This window comes from Porites lutea, chromosome 11 (assembly GCF_958299795.1).
Source record: "Porites lutea chromosome 11, jaPorLute2.1, whole genome shotgun sequence".
NCBI lineage: Eukaryota > Metazoa > Cnidaria > Anthozoa > Scleractinia > Poritidae > Porites > Porites lutea.
In genome coordinates, this window is record NC_133211.1 from 14,325,592 (window position 1) to 14,344,973 (window position 19,382).

At 39.4% G+C, this 19,382-nt stretch overlaps 2 protein-coding genes and 1 non-coding gene across 3 annotated transcripts; 1 reads left to right on the plus strand and 2 right to left on the minus strand.

Annotated features, from left to right (window-relative positions):
- Positions 1–104: 104 nt before the first annotated feature.
- LOC140951781 (trichoplein keratin filament-binding protein-like) lies at positions 105–15,818 on the minus strand. Its single transcript, XM_073401130.1, has 20 exons — positions 15,619–15,818; positions 13,028–13,145; positions 11,544–11,608; positions 11,027–11,069; positions 10,812–10,868; positions 9,439–9,507; positions 9,205–9,236; positions 8,787–8,861; positions 7,703–7,769; positions 6,659–6,721; positions 6,351–6,400; positions 6,160–6,226; positions 5,445–5,483; positions 5,266–5,337; positions 5,046–5,107; positions 3,970–4,051; positions 3,129–3,314; positions 2,690–2,757; positions 1,961–2,036; positions 105–790 (listed from the first exon to the last, which is right to left on the minus strand). Exons 1-20 carry the CDS (start codon positions 15,810–15,812, stop codon positions 758–760), a joined length of 1,518 nt encoding a protein of 505 aa, XP_073257231.1. The 5' UTR covers positions 15,813–15,818; the 3' UTR covers positions 105–757.
- A 106-nt stretch (positions 15,819–15,924) lies between these two features.
- Positions 15,925–16,004, plus strand: Trnaf-gaa (transfer RNA phenylalanine (anticodon GAA)). Its single transcript has one exon. It is a non-coding gene; the product is annotated as a tRNA-Phe (tRNA).
- Positions 16,005–16,922: 918 nt separating this feature from the next.
- Positions 16,923–19,153, minus strand: LOC140952652 (CD151 antigen-like). Its single transcript, XM_073402088.1, has 2 exons — positions 18,544–19,153; positions 16,923–17,429 (listed from the first exon to the last, which is right to left on the minus strand). Exons 1-2 carry the CDS (start codon positions 19,027–19,029, stop codon positions 16,977–16,979), a joined length of 939 nt encoding a protein of 312 aa, XP_073258189.1. The 5' UTR covers positions 19,030–19,153; the 3' UTR covers positions 16,923–16,976.
- Between the last annotated feature and the right edge of the window lie 229 nt (positions 19,154–19,382).

Sequence of the window (19,382 nt, forward strand, 5' to 3'; positions counted from 1 at the left end):
AGTAATTTTATCCGGAAGGTCTTTCTGTGTTTGCTCCTTTTTCTTTGGAGTTCTACTTAAACTATAGAGTTAGCATTGAAATTCAAGGACTTTTCAGCAGCGACTGCAATTTTCAAGGACTTTCAAGGCCTTGCATTTTTATTTTAAAATTCAAGGACTTTCAAGGTGCGTGCGGACCCTGAAAGTAAAATGGGAAAGAAGGCAATAATACAGGAAAAATCTGCATTTTTTACATCTACACAATTTACAACTTTACATAGAGTTTCAAAAATTTACAGACTATATCTTAGTCTGACACGAAATTACACTCGATAAAGCGAGGTTCCGCGAAGTTCTGCTTGAAAAAGACTAGATTTTAAATGTATCGCCGGCAAACTCTTGTACCCAGAATGCTCGGGGTTGTTCACGAAGAAAACTTTTTCCATATTTAATGGTACGCGTTCAGTCGAAATGTGCCGTAATGTAACGTACGGCCTTGCCTTGTCACGCAAGTGTCCTTCTAGTCATGCACAATCGCGTGACAGTGAAAAAGGCCGATGGTGCCTTCTGTTGCAATTACATGTGGATCGATTAAGTTTCTAGGTAACTGACCCCCTACCCCTCCCCTCAGTTACAATTTTGCCTTAAGTGTTAGGTCAGTGTTAATGTTGACTTAGGGGAGAGGTAGGGCTTCAAGCTAAGCAGTAGGTTGGCTCATTGACGATTGTGATGTAAGCTTAACACTTGGAATTTCTCCAGGGTTGATCTTTAAAAATAATTATTCAAATGCTGTCCTCCTTCTCGGAACAAACTGCGAAGATATAAACATATTTTTGAAGATCTGAGTTTTGTTTAGATACAGTCGAATCCCGTTAATATGGACACGGAGGGGGTCCTAGAAATTGTCCGTTTTAAGCGGGTTGAATTTAAAGAAAATGTAAGGGCTTTCTTTCCCTTGGAACAAAGCAAACTGTCCGTAATAATGAGGTGTCCGGGCTTTGACTGTACTTCTGTCTGCACCAACCAAGCCTTGGTGGTAATGTACACCAAGTCAAATCGAAGAGCAGTTGAATTCCAGTATTACTGTGTTGGAACTTTAATGTAAGGACGGACCAAGGGTTGGAGAACGTTTGTCATAACAGGGTTCTGTTGCACACCTTTCCTCATAATTGGCGGTTAGAGGGGTTGGGAGAGGAGAATGTCATTCGATATATCAGGGTTATAGAAGTTTGTTATCAAGGCTGTGTTATAAGAAAAATTAAAAGGAGACCATTGCTCTGAACCTAAGAAATCCAGATTTCATAATAGTCCAAAAGCAAACTGAGGTGTGGCGCGGGGGCCACCGGGCGCCGCAAGAGCACAGGACTGGTTATATTGGGGGTTTTACTGTCTAGTCAAACATCGAACATGGATCGTTCTTCAGCCGAAAGCTGATCGTACCATGTCGGTCAAACATAACACCAATCGTAATTCAGTCGACCTTGGATGGCACTGGAATCCACCCAGTCGCAAGCTACTGGTGGTGTGGATTGTCTCTGACAGCGAATACTGCAACCTGGCGGCGCTTAAGACATGGGCTTAAACATCTTCATATTGGGTTTTAGGAAGGCTTATAAACGGAGTGGCTTGTATCTGAGCAGGCTTATAACCACAATAGAAAAAGCGACTCGAAACAAGCTTTAGCAGTGATCATAAAAATACGTTTTGCACTTACTGGTTTTAATTGAGCTTCAAAACGTCATAACAAATCGAAGCCATTTCAATGCATTTGCTTATATCCTAAGGGGCATAAAATCGGATGTACTTTGGCTTACAGGTGGATGGGCCTATAACAGGGTGGGGAGGGGGGCTTATAAGTGGGCAGTAAACGGTATATGCTGCTTTATTCCTCAATCTACAGCCACCCTCTGTTTTTTAGTTATTGCCCATTCGATCATATCCCGTGGAAAATAAGTCATAGAAGTGTGGAAAAGGTCCCTACCCTCGCTTGAGGTCCTCTAGCTCTCATGTGATCCGCCTCTTGTCTCAGCATCTGATTATAGGCTTCTTTTTCTCGTCTGAAAAGAAATTTAAGTGGTTTCAGAGACGACGTCGAGCGAAACACGCGAGGCACGAAATTGACCACACATGTGCGCGCGCGTGCTCTTTCCTCACTAAATTTGAAGAAATAAAAAGAGACTGCTCGCAGTCGACGACGATGACGACAAATTAAAATGTCACCCTGAAAACCGTAAGAGGCTACGTGTACGGTAGAAAGTTCGGGGGGAATTTTGGCGGTGGAGCCGCCAGTGTAAGCCGGCGAGAAAAATTGGTCGAGGAAAGGTCGTTTAGCGTTTTCTTTGTTCCATTTAAATTCTTGCCACCTTTGCTGGCTCGCGCTGGCGGTTTCGACGCCAAAATTGTCCCTGAACTCGCACAAGTGATCAGCGTCAGATTACACCTGCATTATGGACCACTTTCTGCAACCTCGTTCCCAGGGTTCTCTCCTACCCGCCCTACGGAGCGGGTAGGAGAGAACCCTGGGAACGAAGTTGCACTTTCTGTTTTGAGCAATACGAGGGGGAGGGGGGTCCGGTTATACAGACCCTGAAATAAGGGGGGACGGTCTCAGTTTGGTCTAAAAATAGAGGCGAGAAGGTGGGGGGCTCCCCTGGATCCGCCACTGATACTTTCTGCATAAGACGACATTACCTACAGTGACGGTACCTACCTCTCTCTTTCTTGCTCTTCTTTTTCAATTTGTTGTGCTTCTTTCGCCTTTTCTCTGCGTGAAGTTATCTGTTAATAGATAAATTACCAATTAATTCCACTGAGCGGCTGACTTGCGGGCGACTTTGGGACAATTTTTTGGCTTCCGGAAGGTGTGAGTTTACGAGAACTTTCACTATGTTATGGAACGGGAGGGGCGCGAGGGCTAAATAAAGCAAATTTTGCACTGGGATTTGCTATGCCAGAGCGGGAACGATCTGGAAATTACTTTTTGGCCATATAAACACATCCCTACTTCACAAAAATGTCCTTTCAAGTGGACCTCGAAAACGCAGAGAAAGAAATAGTACAATAACGGAGCCGCCTATGTAAGAAAAGCTTATTTTAGATCTTTCCTTGTGAAATAGCCTGAAGAAATGTTAATAACATTGTGATCTTGCCTGCTCTTGAATCTCTTCCTCTCTTTCTTTCCGTTGCCTGACTTCCTCGGCTTTTTCTCTCGCTGTCATTCGCTGAACTTCCTCCAGTTCTCTGAGAAGCTCTTCTCGACTCTTAATAGACTCCTGCTGTCTTCGCTTATTTTCCTCCATTTTTTCATCCAGTTGGTTCCTACGCACTTCAAGAACCTGATGGCACAATAATGGCATAATTTTATTCTAATACGACGGTATAATCAACGACGAATGACAAAAGATAGGTGTGGTTTTTGATGACTTCGCGCTGCTTCGTGAAAGCGTTAGCCTGCGAATACAGCCACTAAGGACGAGGGGAGACGGCTGTATTCGCAGGCTATAAAAGCGTCTGCTATAATGTCAAAATTTTCCTAAGAAAGTCAAACATTTCATGCGACAGTGCAAAAGAAATTAATGTCTAATGAGTCTGAAAAAAAAAATCTGAAAAAAAAAAAAATACGGCTGAGTTGTAAGCTTAAATCTTCTTCGCGAGTACAACCCAAAATCAAAGGATAAACGAGAAAATAAACAAGTTACAGATAGGCGGCTGATTCGTCCCCAGTCGTCTCTCATACTCCTATTGATGGTGGGAGCGTGAGGGGTGATAGGAAGGAGAAAAGAGGGGCAACGACTGGTAGATCACTTTTGTTTTCCTCCTTTGAAAATGCTTCTTGGGTTTTGTCCTCCGCGCGCGATCCAAATAGAGTCGACTGAGGACGAGTCCGGAAAGGCGCTGTATTGGTGATCGGCCCCTACAATCGGCCGCCTTCCGGCCGTCCGACATAACAGTACGTGCCGCTCCCGTACGTTGTACACATAACTTCTGTACCTCAGCCATAAGCCTTTCTCTGGCCAGTCTTTCTCTTTCCCACTCTGCCTCTCTCTTGGTCCACATTCGCGCCGCTTCGTCTCTGAAAATCAAAGAAAAAAGACAGCAAACTTGAAGTCCCCAACTTACAACTGATTGTTACAAGACAAGCTCTTTCATACTGTCTCCACAACCAATTGCAGTGCAGTTTTCGCATGTTAAGAGCTTCAGAACGTTACTTACAAACAAACAAAAAACGTAACAGTACAGACTGCATCTCCCTTTCGGTCACCGCAATAGTCACAAACGACTAAAACAACGTTGGAATGCCCTTTCTTAAATCAAAAAGGCAGCAATGCTTTGAAATTTGTTAAAAAGAGTATCGGAGCTGGATTAGGACTAGGAATTTCAGTTATTTACAAAATTTACGGCGAAAACAAGCATCTGGGATAACTAGACCACCTCATTCGTAGCAGCGTAACCGCAACATATATTGTCCTTGATAAGAATAAAAAAAAGAAGAACTCCCCAGTAATGTCGCCAAGAAGAAGCACAAATGAAACCAAAGTGACACAGGCGAAGTTAAAAAAGAGGAGGAAATACATCATAATTTGAAATAATTCTGCCAAAATGTTTAAAGGTTCAGATTGATGTCCGTTATAACGAGAGTTAGAACAATAAACTTGTGCAGTCGGGACCGAGAAAGGTCATAGGTCTCCGTAAGTCCATAATGTCGAGAGTTCGTACTAGCGGGAGTCTGTTTCGGTCAAATGTCTATAATTTTTGCCGGGGATTTAGCAGCTGTCCGTATTAGTGGAGTGTCCGCAAGGCGAGAGTTAACTGTAAAGAGTTTTCAAAGTATTATTGTTCTCCCTCCAGTAGTTCGAGGTCTTTTTTAATAGTTCTCTTACCAGAAACTTAACTTATAATTGTCACTTCTTAAGTTACTGTGTGGTATAACAGTTTCGCTTGTTGCGTTCGAAGAAAGCAAAGTTAATTTCGCCCTTCATGCAAAACAATTTGAAAAAAAAAACAGTTTCTTGTTTTGATTCTGATGTCCAGCGAGGTTAGTTAAATGATGTTCATGTAAGCTGTACCTGTAGAGCATGTCCAACTCTGCTTCTCGTTGTTGTTCCAACTTCAACTGGTCAGCAACAACCTGTGAAATAAAAACCGGTTTTATCCACTTAGTTACGTGAAACAATACTAAAACTCTAGCCAATCAAAACAAGAGAAACCAAAGAACCAATCAGAAACTAGGCCAAAGATTGAAGACTGAGTGACGAAGACTGATTGATTTCCAACGTAATTTAATACCTGTCTCATATACTCTGCATCAGCTCTGGCCTTTTCACGACGTGATGTCTGTAGTGCTTTGTCTTTATCCTCCTGTTAACGAAAAATAATAAAAGAAAACAAATGGCTTCGGACGACACGTACGACACTGTCTGTATAGACTCCAACGATTTAAAACTATTATTAGAAATTCCGGTTACCTTCTTAGCCAGCCCTTCTAAAATCTTCAAGTCAAGTTCCTACATGAAAGAAAGGGAATTTTTCAGTGTTAAAATGTTTAACATTCACAAGATTTGAACTGGATTATAGTTCAAACACAGCTCAAGGTATGTTTTACAATGGAACCTAGATATAACGAACTTATATAAAACGATGTCCTCGGTAGAACGAACGATATTCTTCGCCCCAGTTATGAAAAGAACCTCGGTATATTATAACGAAACCTTGTTATAGCGAACTTATTTGGCTAGTCCTCGGGGCCTTCATTAAATGGAGGTTCCACAGTAAAATGAACTTAAACCCTTGATGACTTTTTTTTTAATCTGTAAAATGAAATAAACTAAAGGTGACTTGCTAATAACTATCCTTGAGCTGGCGTTCATTCTAGCAAGCGCAAAAAATCGGGAAAAAAAGATAAAGCTCAAACTCTGCCAACTTCAGGGCTCGCACAAAAAAAATCCTGATGGTTCTGGGAAAGTTAAGGCAACGTTTTCAAGTTCTTCCACTGTTATAATTTGCATTTTAGTACGTGAAGGAACGTGTACTCTCTACAGTGGCTCTACAGTTTTAGGAAACCGCACCCCTCCCTCTCCCCCTCCCCATGTGATAAAAACCTTTTCACTTTAAACGTATGTACATGTATTTAGTTTAAGGGGGTGCTTTAATATTTATCATCTCACAATCGTTATCACTCACCAGTGCCTCCTGTATCTCTCTGCTCTTTCTTTTCATCTGAGCTTTGTGTTGACGGATTAAGACCCGGCTGCAAAATAGTTCAGTAAACATTCATCTCCTTACAACAACTTGAGAACAAACAGCCAAAATGTACGATCTTTAAAAATGTTCTTTGACATGACAACATTAATGACTACGATAAGAAACCTTACCCAAATTCCCGCTTTCTCCTTGCTTCCTCTAACAATCTCCTGTCTTCTTCCTAAATCAGACCAAATAAAAAATATAAACGCTACATGCACGCTGTATCTCTAATGAGCACAAGTCTACACTTGCTATTTTAGCTAATGCAGCTGTGAACGAGCATAAGATGATGAGCTGCACTGGGGTACTTGACTTTATGTACTGTGTTTTAATCTTCATAAGACAAACTGAAGACCACCCGATAGTCCTCTAGTAATCTGCATTGATCTTTCAACATTTTACTTCTTTATCCATGAACAGAATTAAAAGTACTCACAGCTTGCTCAAGTTTCCTTTGTTCTTTGATCAAATCCTCCTGCTCCTGTTTCAGCATAAGAGCCTGTAAAAACACATTATGATAAGACTGATACTCTTGACAAGAGTTACTGATGTTAGACATAAGCAATGTTAATGTTAACGGTTTGTTTATTCACAGGGACTTTGTGATACCTCATTTTCTTTCCTGTTGCTTTGTTACAAGCTTCAGGTAGTGAGGATTTGCTTTTATAAACGTACTTGAACCTTTTTAATAGTGGGGAAAGATCACAATGTGCGAGTGTCTGTATCAATTAACCAGTCGTTTCGATATAAGCTGACTCAGTCATGGAGTAAATAGTTTCACATATTTTGCTAAAAGATCAAGGAACATTCAGCCCATACATGTATGTTTTTCTCATTCGTGTACGAGCTATACTTGAAAAGAGAGAGAAGTCAGATTGTTTTTATCATTTTTGAGTTATTGCCCCATTGATTTACACTGTACTGGATTCTCTTTCTCATTCCATGCTATATTTCTGTAATTGTGGCAAAATCCTCTCCTAGATTAAACTGGTACAAATCAATCATACTGCATATTCTGGTTAACAATACTTACAGTAAGTACATGAGTGGAATCATACCCAACAGATAAAAGTGAATAACAACAGGTTTATTAAGTGTCTATTGCATGAAAGGCGAAATATTCTGTGGTTTAGCAAGCCTTTTTCGTGATTTTAAGGACAGGGTTCAGGCCCTGTGCTGTATCTGTCATCATGTAGCTAACCTGCATGACAGGCGATTTTTTTTCACGTTATTCAGGAGAGGGAAGGCATTCACAAAGTGAGCGACGAGCACCAGACATGCCAGACACACGCCTTCCCCCATCCTGTGGTGCGGGTGCACCTCATTCACTTCACACTTGCCTTCGCTTGCCTAACAAATGCCTGTTATGCAGGCTAGTCCTCAAGATTGCACGACACATACCACTCATGCAAGCCAGACTAAAACTTCCACTTAGAAGAAAAGCTGAACAGTGTGTGTGTGCGTGAGTGACTGTTCTTACCTCCTCTTCTCTCAACTTAAGTTCTTCCATTTGGTCTTTCAGATCCTCAGCAAGTTTTTCACGTTCCCTGACAAAATATGAAGAGCAAAGTTTAATTCCTGTGCTCTATGCATGAACATACGCTGTCAGGGTTTTCATTAAGAATTCTAGTAGAAGGAGAAAGGTGTAATGTTATGGGAGAATATGGTGAAAGAGGCTCCTCATCTGAACAAAAAATAGTCACAGGCTACTGAACGTTAGATGGAGAATTTTTCATGGTAAACTGAGAATTCTCTGATCTCCGATGCCTAATGAACACCCCGCACTGTACAGTGTAGATGAAGTTGACAGAAAACTATGCAGCCATTTCTGCAAACATCTTCAAGATGTTAAATTTAATTTGGAAGATGCAAAAAAATTTGAGAACCATTTCAATCTTCCAGATGGTTCTAGTGATAACACTGCGTTCAGTAAGAAAAAGCGTAACACTGGATCAAGAGAGAATAATGGTACAGAGAGCAAAATGCCTAGTCTAGCCCTTGGGATAGGTGAATTTCACAAACGTTATTTTTAGACCAATTATTAAACACTTGAAATTTATCAATAGTTGGTTTCTGGAGAGGAGTGCAAACTTTTATTCAGTGTTGTCAAGAGGAATTCAACAGTTGCCATTAGAATATTCTGCGTTGTTTCCTTTGAGGCAGTTGCCTGTTGACTTGACGACATTTCAAACAAACCATTAAAATGTTCGGACGTCTCAGGAATTAGACTTCTGTTTAACCGCTTAGGGCCCAAGAGTGACCAACATCAATATTCTCCTAACAACATCAATACATCATCAAGAGTAAAGGTTTTGAGAATTACTAAATTGATTACCAAAGGGAGAACGCTTTGATCTTAAACCAAATTCTCTCAACTATTCTTAAAAGAAATGTATGGAGGTCAGTTTGGAGAATTTGCATGTGGATCTTGGGGCTTAAAGGGTTAATTCCAACCTCTAAACATAATTTAGGGAAATTCACATATCCTGGCCCTGAATTATTTCCAGTGCGTAGCCTGAATAATAAGGAAAATGATTTGGTTTTAGAATATCACTTCTTGGTACCTCTTCTTTGCTTCTTGTTTGGCCTGTTCTCTTTCCAGAGCCAGTAGTCTGTCTCTTTCCATTGCAGCATCCATCCTGCCAAGTAACACAGAAAACAGTTAGAGAGTTAAACCTCCACTTCTGCGTTCAAAGAACTATACAGACATGAAATGCAGCTCAAGCATTTGATGCTGAGACTATGGAGAACTACAGTGAAAGCACTTTGGTGTTATTGAATTTGTTCTTTATAAACAAAATTTAAATTTGATATTTTTTTCACTGACTTATTACAGTTTTTACTGCAAGGAGTGCTCAGAATGAAGTGGCACTTTTTTTAGCAGTTTGAAACAAAAAGCATTTATAACATAGTACAAAATAATGTATTGTTACCATGATGCAATCTCTTGTGAATACTAACATTTGTTTAGCTTAAACGTACCTTCTGTCCTCATATCTTGCTGATTTCAGGTTCTACAATGGAGTCAAGTGATCAAATACAAAAAGAAAGCATTTCTAAGTTCATGTAGTGATTCTGAAAAGCTATAAAGTAGTTATTTTAATGCTATGGCAAAAATGTTATGAAGGAAATAACTATAAAAAAAAAATAAATAAATAAAAAAACAGAACAGAACCGACAGATGGAAAAATATAAAGTTTTATTACTCTAATTTACCTCCTCTCTGTCAGAAACTTGATCAGCCCAGCTGTTAACGACATGTTCCCTCAGTTGATCAGCTTCTATCTGTTAATCAATGGCAAACAACAGACTTTTAAATAAACAACTCCTTTTGACCGTAAAGTATTGTCAGAGTAAATTGTTTTGCGAAAACACATGGGGGTTGGGTGAGAGGGGTGGTGGAGCCTGCAAACATGTATTGTAAAATTCCGAAAATAAGCTCCTCCAAATATAAGCCCCCCAAACCAGTAACGCAAAAAAACCTTCTGTTAAATTGCCCCTCCAAATACTAAGCCCCCCCGCCCCCAGGGCTTGTACTTGGAAAATTGCCCTCAAATACAAAGAAAACAAAGCAAAAACAGTAAATTTATTTCCAACTATAAGACTAGCCCAATCGATTTTGAAATGCAACTTGCCCTCCGTAGATAAGCCTCTCCGAATATAAGCCCCTCCAAAAATAAGCCCCTCAAAAATGGCCTTTGAAAAATCTAAGCCCCGGGGCTTATTTTCGGAATTTTACAGTATTTTTTTTAATGGCTATCCTGGTATACTGCCAGCTCCTGGTATACCCTCTCTATCTCCCACCTTCCTTAGAAAATGGTCTTCTTATTTTCGCTTGGCTAGTTTTCACGGCCTCCCTACTATCTGAGAGCCTGAAACAGACTATGTATTTCTGTACAAGTGCAGTCTAAGATTTAACATGGGAGACTTAACACTAAAAACATAAACAGAAGGTGACAAGTGCTAACTTAATAGTAGTCAAAAAGGGAGGAAGGGGTGGACCAGTTACCTATTAGGCAGATTTACTGGTAACAAATACATGTAACAAAAAAGTTGCTGGCAGATCTGAAACAGACCAATGACAGAGCAGCAAATTGCTCACTGAAAATTTCATTCAGTCCTTTCCGAATGCATTCACATTCCCATCTGTTGTTGCATAGTCTTTGCTACATCTTTTCTTCACTGGTAATTTTTTGTTTAGGACAATGAGCATGAAGAGAGAGAAGGAGTATTTTTGGCTTAGCCTTGCAGTTCACTAGGTTCACCTCTTGTGGTTAAACCCCTTTTCCAGAATAATACACTGGGCTTGCTCACGGGTTTAACAAGTCCATCACCCTAACAACGATGAGGTCATGCCATTCCCTGAGTGCCGACATGCATGTAGAATCAACTAGAGGCAATTAATAAAATTATTGAATGGCAAAAATATTGCCTACACTCTTATTCTAACCATTACTATATGAATAATAAATGAAATGAGAATTTGTGGAGAGAAGGACACAGAAAAAAATTCTGAGTTCTGGATGGGAATTGAACCCATGACCTTCCATACACTAGTCGGATGCTCTACTTATGGCTTGTTTACTAACCTCTCTGAGTTCAGGAGCATTTTGCTTCCAATGTTCATACAATTTTTGCTCAGCAATCTGCAAATAAACATATTTCACGGTAATGAAAGTGATGCCTGTGTTATTGAAAGTACAGTGTATATTTCTAGTAATGACCAGTAAAAGGGGTATTGCAAAGTTTCAGAGCAGTGTTAGTGTTTGAGAAGAGGAATCAATACAACAATCTGCAGTAGTACCTCTTTCCTTCTGGCTTCTTTTTCTGCTTTCAGTTCATCAGCTCTACAAAACAAAGAGTAAACAATCTACTTAGCTCTTTTATCTTATCAAACACAGTCTGGTTGCTTGTGACAATTGAAAATGCCAATTATCATCGAAACACTGTACCAATGTACTTCTCTAATAGAAAAGAGGAATTCTTTTGACTCTACAGTCATCTCTGTCAAAGTGGGCATTGCTTTTGAAATTGGAATGGTTGGTAACTGACAAATAAATTCACTAGAATTAATTGTCTTGATGCAGACAATTCTTTGGAAGGATTTTTTATATTTGATCCTGAGATCCTAGTAGTACATGTAGTAGTGGTAACTTAATTAAGCAAGGGTAATAGCATGTGACAGTTTTAACAACTGATGACCCAGTGTGTGACCTTTGCATCACAACATTCTTTAGAACTTACTGACAGCTACGAATTACTTCTGAAAAGTGTGAGGTACATGTAACCAAACCAAATATTACAAATATTAAAAAACTGACCTGTCTTTCATTTGTAACAACCTAGGTGTACCAGCACCAACAACTCTTTTGTTCTTAAGCTCTGCCTACAATGTACGTAAAGTTCTAACTTCAGATCACAAAAAATTTAGAATATGCATTATATTGGATAGTATAATTACGCTGCTGTTGCATTATAAGTACTACAGTGAACCTCTAAAATTTCTTTAACCCGCTTCGCCCCTGAACCGCCCACAATCACCCATGCCTAGATCCATGTCCCTTCTGCTGCTTGTGATGTCATCATCTTTAACAGTGAAGGACAACTTTGTTACCTAATTTGTTCAAGGTGAAGAGATCTTTCAAGCCGCACCAGAATGAGCATGATTCAGACAAGAATGCCAAAGAAAAAAGGCAAAAAATCTTTCCCATTGAAATCAAGCCTACTAAATGCCCAGCAAAAGAAAAAAAATGAGGCAAGAAAAGCAAAGGAAGTGGGGATTAGAGAAAGCGAAAAGGAAAAGTCAAGACTGCTGTGTCCCAAAATCTCGAAATTTTGCTTTCTGTGCATGCCCGAACTTCCAAAGCTAATACTTTGCAGCTGGATCAGAGGGCCGCAAAGAGTATGACCTGTAAACGACTTTGCAGTAAGTTTTAGCTCTTTTTAGCCAGACAGTGACCAGAAAACTGCTCAACTACATGTAACTTCAAAACACATTTTTCTGCAAAATTCCCAGGGCAAATGGGTTTAGGAGACAGAGTTAAGTGTTAGGCAATTAAGCCCAATTGAGCCATTAGAATAGGGCCTAAAACAGCTGTAAAAACAGCTGCTTTAAACAGTGAAGGAACATGATAAATAACAGTGGCTCTGTCTCTTTTAGTAACTGGGAACAGTAATGTTCCTCATTCAACAGGTGCCCAGTTGTTCAAAAGGTGGATAACACCATCCACAAGGCCCTGGTTGTTCAAAAGCTGGATAGCGCTATCCACAGGATAAATCACTACCCGGTGGATAAGTATTTGGAAACCAATTGCGTTATCCATTAGATAGAGATTTATCCATCGGATACCGCTATCCAGCTTTTGAACAACTGTGACCAGATAAAACTCTATCCAGTGGATAGCACAATTGTTTATCCACTGGATAGTGATCATTTGTCCAATGGATAGCACTATCCAGCTTTTAAACAACTGGGGCCTGATATTGAAAGGAACACAACAACACAAGTCAAGGAAGACCAAGGTCCCAGCTGAGTATTGAGCACAGATGGACAAAATTCAAGAAGATTAAAACAGTTGTAATTGGGTTTTTTAAAGTTATTCATTCTGTCAGTTTTCAAAAGTTTATCCTGTTACTTGTCAATAAATATTTGTATGCTGTTATAAAATTATAGGGACACAATTTTTTCTTCATGAGGCTGTGATTTAATCATTTAGAAGCAAACATACAGTCTTTGCTAGCATAAAGTTGCACGCACAAAATTAATTCCTTACAATAACTTATCATTATTTGATATGCAACGTACCTCATATTCTTTTTTTTCCTTCAGTAACATTTCAGATAGTTTCTTCCTTCTTTTCTCTAATCTCTGTATTTTTTCTTCTTTTTCATTTTTTCTGAATAAATTATCCACTGCTTGCATACTGAAGAAAAATTTTATGGTAACTAAGTTAATTTTCATGAAAAGGAAAAAAAGGATATTCAACTACTAATAATAATTTATTGTAAGAAGCGTTTTATACATTTTGTACTGAGCCCGATTGGTGCCATGCAAATTTTGTCGTTGATTTTTCTTACTTCTATTTTTTTCTTGACTTTTTTTGTGCCCTTTGGTTTTTTTCCTGACTTTTTTCTCGACTATTTTTGTTGACATATTTTTGCGACTTTTTTCTCAGCTTTTCCTCAACATTTTTTCTGACTTTTTTTTCAATTAATTTTTTCCCAACTTTCCCCAATATTTTCCAACGTTGATCACATATATCAAAGGCTCATTCTTAAAAAATTTGCTTTGTAACTATTTTATTCATTGCTGAAAATGTGTTAGTGTTGTGCAGTTTAACTCCCCCGCAGCAATAAATAATAAAAAAAAGCCAATTACGAATCAAACCTGGTCATGCTTAAGCACTTCAACTCAAGAATGAGCCTTTGATATATGTGATCAGCAGTGCAAAAACTCAGGAAAAAAGTCAAGGATAAAGTTGAGAAAAAATTTGGGAAGAAAGTCAAGAAAAAAATTGAGAAGCAATTTGAGAAAAAAGTTGGACAAAAAGTTGGGAAAAAGATGGTGAGAAAAAGGTTGTAATTGGCGAGAAAAAATTGAGAAAGGAATTTTCCAGCACGAAATTTGCATGGCACTAAATGAGTGGTAGTATCGAAAACGAATACCCATGCGAAAACCTCATCAATTTGTATCAAGTCTTGAAAAGACAATCGAACATGATGCTTTTCAAGTGGGTCTTCATTTTCGAGTAGGTTTTTGTTTTAGAGAGAGTCTTCATTTTCGAGGTGGTCTTTGTTTTGGAGGGGGTCTACAGTCTTTGGTCTTTGTTTTCGGGGTCTTCGTTTTCGATACGGGCTCTGTAGTTTTGCGTTTAGGTGTTTTAGAGTGATCTCAGCCAGTTTTCTTTTTGCTTTACACAGCAAGCAGTATAGAAAGTACATGAAGTCAATGTGTGTTAAATAACAAAGGGAGAGGTGCCTGAAAGGTTTGTGGAGCATACATGAAGAACTGCAGCCAGGAGCAATGCATAACCATGACAACCCTGTGAGTGGCATTCACCCAGGCACTGTCAAAATGCTAACCATTTAGCCACACATGACATTGTAGCAGGGTATACTATAGTAAAGCCCTTGGGTTATTGAGAACAATCTGTTCCCCAATAGTGTCACTGTCTGACTCCGAAAAATTCAACATTAAGTTCTGTTTCGGGCAGCCCCATAAATTTATTACGTAGGCATTTTGTTGCAGTTCCTGTTTTTAGTATCTGCTTGTTGGTAACCGGTCAAGTCGCCTGAAAGTCATCTTGCCTGAAGTCATATCGCCCGGAACCAGAGTCATGTTGCCCGAAATACATAGTCATGTCGCCCACAATTTTATCGGCCCGCAATTTTATCGAGTATATAAACTTGAAGAAGAGTAACATATTAAGTAAATCACATGGAATAAACTCGTAAAATGTTGACTCGCTAACCTATGCAAATATGAAGTTAAACAAAGACTCCAATATCGCTGTTCATTTCAGCGTTGTTCGTTGTTCGTTGCTATTAACTAAGCTGCTCATTCTACAATAAAGATCCTAGTAATTATAAGCGGAACACTTTCAGTTATCAGAATTTTTCACACATATCAGAAAAATACATCAAGTTCAACAAAGCATGTTAGCATCATTCCCCTTGGGATCAGACGCGGTATAAATTATCGCGACTTGTTCAGTTGTTCCTTGTTTCCTCAGCCGGTCGCATATAAATTTTGATCCGGTTAACCATATATAATTTTGTGTTTTATTTTAGGTTTACTATCTCCATAAAAACAACAGCGAAACGAACAACCTGAGTTTCACAGTTTCACATTTCACTCTGACTAGCATTTTTAGAATCTTTTTGAGCATTATGAAATTTCGGGCCACATGACTCAAAATATCGGGCGACATGGGTATAAATTTCCGGCGACATGACTTCGGGCGAGATGACTTTCGGGCGAAATGACCGTAATTCTGCTTGTTTATCAATAAGCACATAAAATTAAGTATTAGTTGTACACACAAAATGCAAGTAATATAATGCATCTAGTTATAGGGGGAGTTGTGTTGAAATCAAACCGTCCAGTGCACATACAAACAGTTAAATCCATTTAACACTATTATTACGGCTTAAAAAGCTAAGTTTAGAAGTTAGTTTTATGTCCAGTAAAATTAAGATAACTTTGATATTGCATATAAGTTTACAGTATGCATGGCAAAAACGTAAGATGCCAATAAAAGTTTAGATAATATAAACCTTTACCTAAACAGCAAGATAGGGATTTTATTTGACAACAAAAAAACCGAGAATGTGATATAACCAAAATAGATTTCAACAAAACAAATCAAGTTATTTTGAAGCAGCAGATTTTCTTACCTTTCTTCGTATGAGTCTCTCGATCCCCAAACCCTTTGCTTCGTAGTTTCCACATTAGATCTGTCGAAATATCTGGCATTTTTATCCCAGGCTTCCCTTCTATCCGCTTCAAATTGATTTCTTCTAACTAAAAGACCTTCATTTCTGTTTTTGTAATTTTTCAACCAGTACGGCTGTAACGTTGGAAGCGCCATTTTGTTTGGAATTTCTACATCAGAACGAGGCAGTAAACTTATTTAAATTTATGCAATCGAGGCAATACGTCGTTGAAAATAAAACAATAAATTTTCCCCCAATTAGATAACAGCCGAGATAGCTCAGTTGGGAGAGCGTCAGACTGAAGATCTGAAGGTCCCTGGTTCAAATCCGGAGAGCCCGCATGGGCTCTGAATAATCCCGGGTCTCGGCAAGGTTTTTTCTTTTTTCAATAAATTCTTTCACGTCTTGACATATTCCGAGAGAAAAACAAAATGTATTATTAAAGCCGTATTTGGCAAAGTGGGCACTCTGTAATACCATGATTTTGATACCGAGCCCCATTTAGTTTGGAGATTTACTGAACTCGACAAAACAATCAACAGAATGCACGAACACTATTACACAAAACGAGGGCGGGTCGAACGACTTCACCGAGATCCGGGAGAGTCTGGACACAATGTAGCGTCCGCTGAAAGCAACCAATAACGTGGTACTGCAGACGGTGGTACAGTTGAAAAGTAGTTCTAATTAATTAACAAGTGTATTCCTTCAATTCTGTTAAAAATATTTTTAATGTACACCTTGCTGGGATTTTATTACATACTCCATCTCGTTTACTAGTTTTACAAAATACTGAAGTCGATCCCTTTTGATTCTGTTAAACTATACAAATCTTTTATATACAATTATGTAGGTTCTCTTCTTATACCTTGCTGGGATCTTTTTACTCGTTCCTTTTACAGTGTAATATATATTTTTAATTCTGAGCAGTATACTGCGGGCGGAGGAAGGGGAATATTTTTTAGCTAAATAGTTTCTTTGTATGTTAATAATGTTTCGCTTAGCATGGGTAGATATTATTAGCCTTCGTCTTCCCTTGAGCTCTCCTGGCTTCCCCGTCACTTTCCACTTTATAAGGGAAAAATACCTGCAATTACACTGTTGCCTCAACTGGAAAAACGCATTGACTACATTATACTCTGGCGTCTTTACGATAATTCAGACCTCAAAATATAGCTTACACTGTTCAGTCTGTTTCATCAGCTCACCACGACGACCTGGACTAAGCAAGCTAAACCAGGAGTCCATTACTGGATCCCTTAAACATAAGGGCACTTTGATCTCACTAGACATGATAAATGATCCTTCTGTCCAATGTTTCACGTTTTTGATTTGTCTCGTAGATCCTTATAGGCGTGTGGAGGGATGTCATCATCTTCATCATCTTCATGTAGTTTCTCCTTGGAAGCATGCAGAGCATGTCGCCGACTAGGCCTAGGTGTGGTTAGTGCTGAGGAGCCACGCCTCCCCGAGCTTGGCTTGTCCAAGGGCGACCCATCTTTGATGGCATCTACTGGACTTAGTCCCCTCACGGTGTTGAAACAGAAGCAAAATACGATGCAACATAATAAAGCGAATAGATGAAGAAAACCGATTGCAAGACCTACTCCCCCTACAACCTTCATTCTATTGTCATATGAATAATTAAGACCGGCAAGTTCGCTGCATCCTAGAATGTTTATGACGTCAATAGGGTTTTTAGTGTTCATATCGTGACCGCAATTTGGTGACGGAAATTTACAGCACGATGTGGGAACCCGATTGTTCACGCCCTGAAAAGATAAATTAAAGATCATGGGTGAGTGAAAAGTTTTTATCACAATTCAAAAGACGGAAGTAAACCTTTCTGCCAGTCTAACCTATAAGAAGTACTCAGAGACAACTACATTTCGCTGGCCTTTTTTTCAAAAGAGCTAACAGCGATGCGTAAATCATTAGGAAATCACCATTGCCTAGTTGCATGTTCGTCATTTTGTGATTTCGTTTTTGCAGAATTTAGTTATTGAGGACGATTGAATGAATTTCCTTGTCATGTTCCTGTGTTTACAGTCGACTCTCTCTTAACGGACACCTCTCTAAAACGGACACCTAGAGTTGATCCCTGCCTTTCTTTACTTCTTTTATTTGACTCTTTATAAGACGGAAATCTCTCTAAGATGGACACTTAGTACCGGCCCCAAAGGTGTCCGTCTTAGAAAGAGTTGACTGTACAGTCAAGACCCGCTTTACCGTCACCCGCGCTTAATACGGACACAGCTGCATCGTTACGGAAAGTTTGCTTTGTCTCTGGGGAAAGAAAGCTCTTACATTTTCTCCAAATTCAACCCGCTTAATACGGGCACTTTCTAGGGCCCCCTCAATTTCCGTATTAACCGGGGTTTGACTGTATTTCGTTTTCAATACAGTAAAACCCCGTTAATACGGACATTGAAGGGGCCATAGAAAGTGTCTGTATTAAGCGGGTTGAATTTAGAGATTATGTAAGGGTTTTCTTACCTCAGGGACAAAGGAGTCCTTATTAAGCGGCTTTCCGTAAACCGGGGTCGAACAACCAAACCACTAACCTTTGACAGTACTCATTCTGGACTGCAACCGTTTTTTGGGTACAAAAAGGTGTCTTATCAACTGCGTGAATTAAGTCATCATTTACCCTCGTAAAAAGATTAACTAGCCTGTCAACAAACGCCGCCCCCCCGCCCCCAGGGAAAATCTGGGAGAGGGGAGGGGACGTCTGTACACAGGCTATACCCCACCGTCTCAACAGCACAGTAGTTTTACTTTTTTAAATTAACTGACTCCTTCGTTTATTTTAAAAGCACACAGCAACACAAAAAACAGAAACCTCGTTCCTGGGAACGAGGTTGATGAATAGACTGGGCAACAAACCTGTGCTGCGTCCCATTTTGAAGTGAACCAATCACGATAATCAGTTAGTCCACAGCACGCATAAGTCCGCTGGATTCGATCGAAGGCTTCTGTGATTTTCTTGTCCATTCCATAAGCCGCCATCATCTGCATTCCATTGCTAAATTTGTCTTCATTTAAATTAATCTCACTTGTCAAGGTGAAATAAATAATTGCTAATATAAATTCAACCAGGAATAGTATTATCAGCAAAACCGCAAACACTGTTAAAAGTCGATTGTTTTCCTTCGTCACAGCATAGAAGCATAGTGCTGTTATAATCAGGATAAGGAGTAAGAAAATGATTCTTATTACGTAGCTGATTGGAAAGGCAGCCCCTTTCATTGTGAGGTAGTCTCCAAATGGCGTGGGTACTGTAACAGCAAAGATGATCAACGATAGACCAGTGAGTAAATAAAGAGTTAGAAATCCCATGATTGACCATTTCACAATATCTTTCGCCTCCATGTTATTCAGTATTGCAAGCCCAAGATATCTAAAGTGTAGTGAAAAACAAACAAACAAACACGAGTATTAGCTGAAGACATTCAACACAACCATAAACTCGTCTCGCTGATAACAATTACCTCTCGCCACAAATGCGTGTTACAAAATCGGTTGTACCAAGATTCACTGTGTGGAAAGCAGGCGTTCGAAACGGAAAACGGAAATATGGCGCTTGAGAGAAGGGCGCGCGAAATGGGAGGATGGACTCCTTTCCTTCACATTCGAGTGCCCTCGTATTCAAATTCCGACCAACTACCAAGCAGGCTCAAGAAGAGTACAACGAATTGAAGGGACTGTCTTAAAAGTGTCTGCCT